The sequence below is a fragment of the Mobula hypostoma genome, chromosome 6, assembly GCF_963921235.1.
Source record: "Mobula hypostoma chromosome 6, sMobHyp1.1, whole genome shotgun sequence".
In the NCBI taxonomy this organism is placed as follows: Eukaryota; Metazoa; Chordata; class Chondrichthyes; order Myliobatiformes; family Myliobatidae; genus Mobula; species Mobula hypostoma.
Window position 1 is genome coordinate 185,835,296 of NC_086102.1, and position 11,615 is coordinate 185,846,910.

Sequence of the window (11,615 nt, forward strand, 5' to 3'; positions counted from 1 at the left end):
GGGAATGGACTGTATAGACCATGTGCAGACAGATTTTCGTCATGGTTTGTACAGACATGGTGGGCTGAAAGGTCTGTTTGTGTGCAATACCATTCTATGTTCTGTATTTTTATGCAAATCTCTCTTAGTATTCTGAGATGAGAGTGTACGAGGTGTCTGGGGAGGGAAAACACCTCTGGTGAGGAGCTTCTCACGTCCATTCTGGGAAGTTCACTCACCTTGGTCCACACCGGACACTCTGCTCTCACCTGTGGCTCCAAGTAGCTGTTTGCATACGACAGCGGTCACTGCCCGGAACACAGCCTCGGTGGGTGGGCTAAGCCTGGTGCGGGTAGCTGGCAGGCCTCATGGCCCAAGGAATCAGGGACATGCCTGTCCCTGCATGTGAGGTCACCTCTGGTCGACTGGGTGGATGAGATCTACAGTGAGATCCAATGACCGGGAAGGTGATACTGCTACACTCGGTGAACAGTGAAGGGCGTGAGAAGGCTCGGAAGATGTCAAGCTCATCCACTGCAGCCTAGGAAGTCGCCAGTTTGTGACACTCGTCCGGACCCAGAGGTCACTGGACTCTTGATTACCAGAAATTCTAGGAAGTTATGTGTGTCCTCTTCTGTGAAAACAGGACAATACTGTATTTGTTTAATCATTTTACCATTTTGTTTTTCTCAATTACAAGCTCCCTTGCATCTGACTGCAGGAAACTACATTTATCTATCTTTGTTGAATGTTATACCACTCTTAATCTAAAGCCTGTTAATTTTTCAGGCAACTTTATTTGACTCCTTTTTGGATCCAAAGTAATTTATTTTCTTTTTGAAAGCAGTTTTTTTATTTATTGTGGCAGCAGAAAGGAGATTATCACTGTTGTAATTCTTGCATTCCATCCTTAAACTTTAACCTTTACCTGCCTACTGAGGTGCCATTTAGTGACGTTCTCCAATGTGCATAGCCAACTCACTTATTTATGAATCCAACAGTTTCATGGTAAAACAATTACATGAGTCACTCAAATAAAATTGGAAGGAATGTCCATTTGAAACCCCCAGTAACACTGTAAGCAGATGGAATCAGTCACTGAGTCAATGTTATTTTTAATGGAGTTCGTCAAAGTGTAATTGGTTTATTGTGACTTTCACCTGTTAATTAAGTATTAATCTTGTAAATATTTTATTATTCATAAACTTTGCAGGTTGACCTTTTCCAGAAGTAAATATACACCTGGTGAATCTATCCCATCATCCTTTCATATTCAGGATAGCCAGAAAAGACATAATGACACAACTAGGGGACATTTTTAAAGAAAAAGAAAGGATTTGTGTAAGTTAGTATGTTTGAAGTTTTGGGGTTGGATGTTCTTGTTTCTGTTTTTCCGTGTGGCCAATATATTATTTTTTTTGTGAGGTTGGGAGCTTCGGGTTTTGTTGTTTTAGCTGACACTTTCCGTGTGGGCGATCTGTTAGTTTTTGTACAAGAGAGGGGTTTAGAGTTTGGGGTTTGCAAGTTCTTGTTCTTTTTTGTGCGGGGGTGTGGTTTGATGTCTTTCTTTTAACAATTTCCACTGTTTTCTTTGTTTCATGGCTATCGAGAGAAGACGAATCTCAGAGCTGGACACAGCACACGTACTTTGATAGTAAAATAAACCTTTGAACCTTTGACCGTATTCTCTCAGTGTCACCTTGTGGGAATGCACTGTTCCTTGTTTACCAGTTAAGTCTAATTTTTTTGTCTTTGGAATAGCACTGGGTTTTTCCACTTTGTTATTTATTTATTTATTTATTTATTTATTTTATTGAGATATAGCATGAAATAGGTTCTTCTGGCACTGCAAGCCACACTGCCCAGCAATCTGCCAATTTAATCCTAGCCTATGCATGGGACAATTTACAATAACCAATTAACCTACTAACTAGTACATCTTTTGATTTTGTGAGCAAACCAGAGCACCTGGAGGAAACCCACGTGGTCACAGGGAGAACATACAAATTCCTTATAGAAATATAGAAACATAGAAAACATACAGCACAATATAGGCCCTTCAGCCCACAAAGCTGTGCCGAACATGTCCTTACCTTAGAACTACCTAGGCTTTACCCATAGCCCTCTATTTTTCTAAGCTCCATGTAGCCATCCAGGAGTCTCTTAAAAGACCCTATCGTTTCCGCCTTCACCAATGCTGCCAGCAGCCCATTCTACGCACTCACCACTCTCTGCGTAAAAAACTTACCCCCGACATCTCCTCTGTACCTACTTCCAAGCACCTTAAAACTATGCCTTCTCATGCTAGCCATTTCAACCTTGGGAAAAAGCCTCTGACTATCCACATGACAAATGCCTCTCATCATCTTATACACCTCTATCAGGTCACCTCTCATCCTCCATCACTCCAAGGAGAAAAGGCTGAGTTCACTCAACCTATCCTCATAAGGCATGCTCCCCAATCCAGGCAACATCCTTGTATAGGCAGAAGCAGGTTTTGCAGGTGTCCCATTTGGTATCATGGTGATTATTAAGCTTTCTTTGTATTTTTCATTTGTATTCAATTTGGGATGATTTAATTTAGCACAGTATTTTCAATGTCTTGCGTTGTAATTGTTGTCTTTGGGGATTATTGCATTGTAAGTATTGTCTTTTGGCACAATTGAGAGCATCCTGACTGGCTGCATCATTGCCTGGTATGGGAACTGTACGTCCCTCAATCGCAGGACTCTGCAGAGAGTGGTGCAGACAGCCCAGCACATCTGTAGTTCTGAACTTCCCATGATTCAGGACACTTACAACAATAGGTGTGAGAAAAGGGCCCAAAGGATCATTGTGGACCTGAGTCAACCCAACCACAATCTATTCCAGCTGCTACCATCTGGGAAATGGTACCACAGCATAAAAGCCAGGACCAACAGGCTCCGGGACAGCTTCTTCCACCAGGCCATCAGACTGATGAGCTCACGCTGCTTTGAGTGCATTTCTATGTTACATTGACTGTTCTATTTATTATAAATTATTATAAATTACTATGACTGCACATTTCACATTTAGATGGAGACATAATGTAAATATTTTTATTCTTTATGTATGTGAAGGATTTAAGAAATAAAGTCAATTCAATTGAATTCAATTCTGGACACCTATATTATCTGATTGGTCCTGAATTCCTACGTGCTTTCAGGGGTCATGCCAACCCCTCTTGGCTCAGTACTGTGAGTGTCACTAGTGAACTCAAGTGCAGAAATCACAGAGACCTTGACAATTAAAAATAAGTCATTTATTACGGAAATTAACCAGCAAAGCTAACAAGAACTCAGGCAAACTATACAGAATCTTGAAGAACTGATATTACTCACAATACACTGAGGAACTCAGGCAGTTCCACCAGACAAGGATCTGCATACTAACTGAAAACATCCCTTCTTTTTCCTTACAGATGACCCCTGGTTGTGACACTTAACAAACTTTGGAATCACACAGGTATCATTGTAATAGACACAGTTGTTCCGTATATAGGAAACCTACTTCAGGTTGACAGAACTCATCCTGGAAATTGATGTCCATGAACCCCAGCTCTGAATCAATGTATTGGAATACTGTATGTAGTCCTAATACCACCTGGAGAATAGAATCATTTGTTTGTTCATTAAATGTCTTGTTGAATCATGTGGGTGATCATGGTCTTTCCATGATTGTTTGTGGCAAATTTTTCTAAGTTGTAGATTACTACTGCCTTGTTCTGGGTCATGTCCTTACAAGATGGCTGACCCCAGCTAATACTCTTCAGAGATTGCTTGCCTGACGCCAGTGATCGTGTAACGAGAGCTTGTGATATTCACCAGCTGCTTATACGACCATCCACCACCTGCTCCCATGGCTTCATGTGACCCTGATCAGGGAGAGGGGGTGTGGAGAGGCTAAACATTGCAACACTTTGCCCAAGGGTGACCTGCAGGCTAGCAGAGGGAAGGAGCACCTTACACCTCTTTTGTTAGAGATCTATCTCCACCCAGCGCCCCAGAGATTAGAATAATAGCCTTCAAATTTGAAAAGGTCAAAATAAGATTTTAAAATAACTGAGATATTGTAATTTGGATCCCAACCTGTGGATTTGGTGTGGTTCAGAGTCCTTGGTTGCACACAGATATGTAAGGATCCTTTATTGTTGTTTCCATAATAGTTTTGTTTGACAAGTCAGTGTTGTTAACCCTGAGCTGAACGCCCAGACATGCAGGACTGGTGGGACCACTCTTAGTCTGGCCTGTACCCTTCGACCTGTTTGGCATGGGTGACCCTACCAAGAGTCACCATAGCCCTGACTCCAGCCAACATAGCTCTCTGGATCATTGACAGACGCAAGCCTCCAAACCCTACGACAAGTTTGTCATCCTCTTGGAAGTTTGAGGCACATAGCCCTTATTAATCTTAGGTTGCTGGTCTACTCTATGAATGGAAGCAATAACGTTTCCATTACAAATGTACATACGTAGTAAATATGAACGAGAAGTGTGGAAGGGAGACTAGAAATATGAAAACAAAACGAAAAAAAGAGATTGCATGAACATTGAAAATGTCAGGCAGCACCATTGGAGAAAGTTAACATTGGATCAATGAAAGGTCACTTCCCATCATTAACGTTTTGTTGTGTGTGAGTGCAGTTAACTGTTTCCATGCAGGTTGCTTTTCAGTGTTCCTTTTATTCTTTAGATCTACTTGTCAGTTCAGTATGTATCAATTTAATAATGATCACTCTAAATATATTAGAAACATAGAAAACCTACAGCACAATACAGGCCCTTCAGCCTACAATGCTGTGCCGAACATGTACCTACTTTAGAAATTACCTAGGGTTACCCATAGCCCTCTATTTTTCTAAACTCCATGTACCTGTCCAGGAGTCTCTTAAAAGACCCTATTGTATCTGCCTCAACCTATTCTCATAAGGCATGCTCTCCAATTCAGGCAACATCCTTGTAAATCTCCTCTGCACCCTTTCTATGGTTTCCACATCCTTCCAGTACTGAGGTGACCAGAACTGAGCACAGAACTCCAGGTGGGGTCTGACTAGGGTCCTATGTAGCTGTAACATTACCTCTCGGCTCCTAAACACAATCCCACGATTGATGAAGGCCAATGCACAGTTTGCCTTCTTAACCACAGAGTCAACCTGCGCAGCAGTTTTGAGTGTCCTATGGACTCGGATCCCAAGATCCTTCTGATCCTCCACAATGCCAAGAGTTTTACCATTAATACTATATTCTGTCATCATATTTGACCCACCAAAATGAACCATCTCACACTTATCTGGGTTGAGATGGTTAGATGGTTGAACTCCATCTGCCACTTCTCAGCTCAGTTTTACATCCTATCGATGTCCTGCTGTAACCTCTGACAGCCCTCCGCTCTATTCGGAACACTGTTACGGAATTCTCGAGAGCCGTCAAGTTCGGTCACTAAAGCGCAGCTGAAGTGGGCAGTCTGATATAGACTTCGTCTTCATAACTCTTCCGTCACGAATTCTTAACGCACAATCCCAGTTTGGTTGGCCGGTGAATAGCATGCATCGTCCGGTACAAGCTCGAGAAAGCCTGCGGATGCTGGAAATCCAAAGCAACGCACACAAAACGCTGGAGGAACTCAGCAGGCCAGGCAGCATCCATGGAAATAAACAGTCTATGTTTCGGGCCAAGACCCTTCCTCGGGAATCTAATTTGTAACCAACTATAATAATAGCAGTGACTTAAACTCGCGAAGTTGTTTACATATTTGAATGTACTCCGGCCCTCTTCCCTCCGCTGTCACCAGCTCGGCTTCTGGCCTGTTTGTCTTTTAACTTTATCAAACTATGTTATTTCATTAATTAGCATTGCATTATAAAAGTATAGACTACTTTAACATTCACAAGTCATGGCTTATTTTGATTGGCATCACTGTCAGGAAAAAAAATGCCGTGTCTGTTGAAAATATCCTTCAGCCACTCGATTAAAAGCGCCTCCCTGTATTCTCCGAGTAGCGCGAAAATATCAGTTATTTTTCAGGCTGCCTGAAAACTTCCAAAGGACGCATGTGTTTGTGAAACTTCCTGCATCGCAAAATATCCTCAAGCTGGCACTCTTAAACTATTAAAAAAAACATGATGTGAATATTGATCCGTGATTAACTCACGTTGCATTTGGCATTGCCCTGGCCCCATTACGTCAGTGGGTTTTGTTGCAGTCCAAGGGATGCGATTGCTGCAGGTGTCTGTTGAAAGCGCTTGTAGCTGCCAGCAGATATCAGGATGAGTAGAAGTCGCTGAAGCTAATCGAGATTGGCAGTACTGTCATCGCCCGTGGATCTCCGAGCTTTCAGTTAAGATAAGTCATTTCGTCCCCCTTTACAATTTACGGCGTTACGCAGACACTCGCTGTTGTTCCTCTGGAAGAATATAGAGACACATTAGCTTCCAACATTACTTCAAAAAGTAAAGAGTTGCTGGATTCGGCTTCTCGGATTTTCCGAAGGAAGCGCCTAGTCGCGGCACTGGTGAGCGTTGTCATGGTGCTGATGCTGATTGTAGCTATCCCGCTCGTGGTCCAGAGTACCAACGCTGCCGCTCACTATGAAATGCTGGGGACTTGCAGGATGATCTGCGATCCCTACAGCCCCGAACACAGCAACACGGCCGTGGAGGTCATGCAGGATTTCAGTGCCGTCCCTCCACCGCCCTTCATCCAAGGGCCGAAAGGAGAACCGGGACGGACAGGAAAGCCTGGGCCGAGGGGCCCTCCGGGCGAGCCCGGGCCACCGGGGCCAAGGGGGCCACCGGGAGAGAAGGGTGATCTGGTCAAGGCGGGCTTGCCGGCGCTGACTGCCTCAGGGGGACCAGTTACTGGAGCGCTGAGCGCCACCGCTTTCAGCAGCCCGAAGATCGCCTTCTATGTTGGCTTGAAAAGTCCGCACGAAGGATACGAAGTCCTGAAGTTTGACGACGTGGTCACCAATTTGGGGAACTACTACGACTCGAGCACTGGGAAGTTTACGTGCGCTGTGCCCGGGATCTACTTCTTCACGTACCACGTCCTGATGAGAGGAGGTGACGGGACGAGCATGTGGGCAGACCTCTGCAAGAACGGCCAGGTGAGTGGGAGCCTATTCTTTTCATGCCGCCTTGCCGATCCTGCGAACCACGCCATGCGTGGCAGGTATTTTGCTGTGGTTCCATGCTTTCAGAGACACTGAACCCAACTCAGCAACACGGGTTCCCATGAAGAGACATAGGAAAACAGTCGTTCAGTTTAATAAATTGTCATGCCACTTTTAGATATCGAATAAAGAGCTAATGCAGCATCATGGTAAATATTAACCCCAAATGATGGTTTATTTTTAAAAAGAGCATGGTTATTTTTAGTTAAATTATCCGCCTTTTATATTAATGCGGAAGTCTGACCAACTGCTCACTCAAAGTGCAAAGCTCAAAGTAAAATGTATTATCAGAGTACATTCGTGTCACCACATACAGCCCTGAGTTTCTTTTTCCTGCGGGCATACTCAACGAATTTATAGAATCGTTACTAAACAGGATCAATGAAAGATCAACCAGAGTGCAGAAGACAACGAACTGTGCAAATGCAAATATAAATAAATAGCAATAAATAAAGAGAACACGAAAAAAACAGATAAAGAGTCCTTAAAGTGAGCTCATTGGTTGCGGGAACATCTAATAGAGGAATGTAATTATCTCCTTTTGTTCAAGAGACACATGGCTGAGGGCAGCATTAGAGGCGAAATAATAACATTACTTCTGCATAAAACTGGTTCCTCAGCCTGGAGCACAGTGATCAGTGCATCCGCTGAAATGTAGGAGGCAGAGGAAGTGTTCTGATAAGCCATTCGCGTGAAGATTACTTGAATCGATCAATTGCCCTTTACTTTTGTCCTCTGTTCAGGTTCGTGCCAGCGCGATCGCTCAGGACGCAGACCAGAACTACGATTACGCTAGTAATAGTGTGGTTCTTCACCTGGACACTGGAGATGAGATCTATATCAAACTAGACGGCGGGAAAGCACACGGCGGCAACAATAACAAATACAGCACGTTCTCCGGGTTCATTTTATATCCAGATTAGACATTCAGTATATAGTTTAGGGGTTAATTAAAGACGCTTGTATGTCAGTGTTAGTTTTCTGTGATTATTTTATTTTCATTTCAAACTTTTGGTACTGAACGCGTCCGTATGGACGTTCGAATTATGCATATTCGTAAGTTTGCTTAGCACATGACGTATTCGTTTGTAACAATATTTTACATCAGGCTTATATGAACACCTCATGGGAATTTGCAGTAAAAATTGCATTTTCTGTCCGGGTTTTGAGTAATGTGAAATGGCACATAAGGTATCGTGCGCCTTTGTACATGCAATGCCTTTTAAATAGTTACACCCTAACTTTATGATGCACTCTTCCATGATTAAATGTCACTTTTCACGGGATCGTCTTCTGGTCCTTTAAATGTATTGAATGTAGGTGAGTACCTTGTGTAACACCAGAAACACATTTATTTTTGGAGCAGGTTGGAATGATGAGCATGGTCTACTTTTGCAACTATAGGATCCCTATGTTGTCTTAATACTGTTACTACAATTCTAACTTGTTACTACAAATTCCACAATTTTTTTTTCACCATTTAGTCAGGTGGTTTTTGTTATTCATAAATATATGGAAGTTCAATGTTCAAAGTAAATTTATTATCAAAGTACATATGTATATGCCACCACATACAACCCTGAGATTCGTTTTCCTACGGCATAATGAATAAATCCATAATAGAATTAATGAGAGACCGCATCCAACAGGGCAGACAACCAGTGAGCAAAAGACAAAAAATACAAAAAACTAAAGAGGAAATAATAAATAAGCAATAAATATCGAGAACAGCAGACGAAGAGCCCTTGAAAATGATTCCATTGGTTATGGGAACAGTTCAGAGATGGGGCAAGTGAAATTACCCCATCGGCCTCAGAAGCCTACTGGTTGAGGGATGGTAGGTCTTCCTGAACTTGATGGTGTGGGTCCTGTGTTTCCTATACCTTTTCCCTAATGCCAGCAGCGTAAAGAGTCCATGACCTGGGTGGCGGAAATTAGAAAAGTGTATTGTTCCCACTCCAAGGGCTGACAAAATATTTCTATACAGATATTACTCATTTTTCAACAGAGCTCTCCCTTTTTGTGCTTATAGGTGTCACTTGCACACAGACCTTATAAATGACTTCTAACTAAATATTTTATTAATCAAATTGGATTTTACAAGGTGACTAAATTGTGACTAATGTAATGATGTCAACGCCAAATAAAAGTCATGACCACAATGATGCTTTTGGGAATTTTCACAGATGCTCTTTTCATTGAACTTTGAGATATGTTCATTGCAATTTATCTATATGAAGCTAATATTGCTAGTGTTACAAGAAAGGCAGTGAAGTTTAGCTTGCATTCCCTTTTCATGTGTTTTTAATGTAAAATTAGCTAATGTGTACAACAACTTGTACTGTTCATTGTTTGATGCATGTATGCAACTTTGATCAAGTAAGAATTTGTCTGCGTCATGCCCTGATGATCTAAAAATAGCACTTGTTTGTGTAAATTGAAATAAAGTTGTACACATTTTAATTAGTGAATAATTCTTTTAATATATCTATCTTAGTGAATGGGGGTTTCTCTTTAAGATGGTTAGCATCAACTGCATTTTCACTGAGTTTGAAATTCTTGCTTAAAGCGTCATTTAGGTAGGGAGAAAAGTAAAATACCAATATTTCTAGTGTCAAGAATAAATATTGGAATGTAAGGCATCTTTTTCTGGGACAGAACAAACACCAAAGTGTACTTTATTCTATGTAAAGGAAAACTGTTTGTACCTTTTACAAAGACTCAAATATTCCCTGTGGTGAAATGGCAATGAAGATTCATTGCAAGGGAATATGCATTCACATTAAAAATACAAATTTCATCCCGAGGTCTGAAATCTGTATTCCCGACTATAGGCAGTTTCCTCTAATTTTCATTCACCGTTGTATATATGTCCAGAGCTGTCAAGACCTAAATGATGATGGATTGATGAAGCTTGTGTAAGACGAGAGTTGTGTGACAGCTCACCCTGACAGTGATATATGTATCCTCACATTATCAATGTCATGCCGGGGATTTAGGAAAGCTTGCCGAGCAACCCACTTTCTACTCACTGTCATGTTGCTAATTATCACGTCGAATAACATTCACAAAGACATATTGCTGGTGACAATGACAGCAGACACAATCGATAAAAAGATGAATCAATTTAAGACATAGTTTAGATGCTTCTTAAATGTTTCTTTCATAGTTACTACATTAAAACACTAAACTGCAGTATCTGCAACATTAATTATATATAAAATGCATTTGAGAAGCTGTCAGGATTTTTTAATCAATATGCCAAATTGATTGACTACAATCTTCCGAGACTTTTCAGGTTGTCAAAAAGAATAGCCCGAAGCATTAATGTTGAACCTAGAAAGTTAATTAAATAAACTTAAAGTAATAACCCAGTTTACTTTATTAGATTTTCTGGAGCAACTATACCAATGAATAAGTGATTATTAGCATTGATTTATGATTAATAGTTCTGATGACTAGAACAGGACTTCAAATCGATAATTTTAGGTTTAATTAAGGGAAGAAAATGATAGGTTGATTGGAATGAATATTTTCTTTTTCCAACATTGAACCAAATTTTATTTTACCGGAAGATAAAGTGAAGTATCCTTTCGCCATTCTAGTTTATCACTTCTTCTCCTCCCTGGACAACATGTTCCACCATGAAGGCTATGCACAGTCTGATGAATGGACCATATTGATTGTACATTTATCACCAAACTCTCATAACAAGTAACCTAGTCTGATCTCTATCATGTCAAGATCTCAAGCAGGAGGGTAGAAGAAAGGTTTTAAAGATGTTCTTGAAGAATTAATGAAAACATGGAACCTCCCCAGCAATCTATAGGAATTCCTGGCCAATGATGACTCAAGACAGAGAAGGAATATGTGGAAAGATATAGAGAAATTCACATCTCTTCATTTTGAGCAAGGGAAACCCTGTAAAAACCTAAGCCTCTATGGCTCCCTCTGAAACTGAATCCTCAGCTACATCATCAGGTGACCATAGCCAGTGTGAACACATCTTCCTTGCTCACGATGACTCAGACACACCTTAATAATCGTGTGCTTAACCTTTTGCACCACTCTCGCTACACTCATGGCTGTGCGTCTAGGCACAACTCAAACACCATCTATAAATTTGCCAATGATACCACTGTGTTGATTGAATCTCAGATTGCAATAGTGCTTGCAGGAGTCAGGACAACTGGTTAAGTGATATCACAGCAACAATTTTTACTCAGCATCAGCAAGTCCAAGGAAAAGATTGTGGACCAGGAAGGGAAAGGTTTGAGAACACCAGTCCTCACAGAGGTTATTGGTGAAAAGCATGAGCAGATGCCAGTGGAACTCAGCAGGCCTGGCAGCAGCTATGGATAAGAGTAAAGCGTCGACGTTTTTGGGCCGAGACTCTTCATCGGGTCTGATGGAGGGTTTTGGCCCGAAACGTTGACTCTTTACTC

General features: G+C 41.5%; 1 protein-coding gene across 1 annotated transcript; it reads left to right on the plus strand.

Moving 5' to 3' along the window:
* Nucleotides 1-6,516: 6,516 nt before the first annotated feature.
* c1ql2 (complement component 1, q subcomponent-like 2) lies at nucleotides 6,517-8,186 on the plus strand. The gene is made up of 2 exons (XM_063050155.1): nucleotides 6,517-7,104; nucleotides 7,914-8,186. The coding sequence occupies exons 1-2, from the start codon at nucleotides 6,523-6,525 to the stop codon at nucleotides 8,091-8,093; spliced, it is 762 nt and encodes a 253-aa protein (XP_062906225.1). The 5' UTR covers nucleotides 6,517-6,522; the 3' UTR covers nucleotides 8,094-8,186.
* The last annotated feature ends 3,429 nt before the right edge of the window (nucleotides 8,187-11,615 follow it).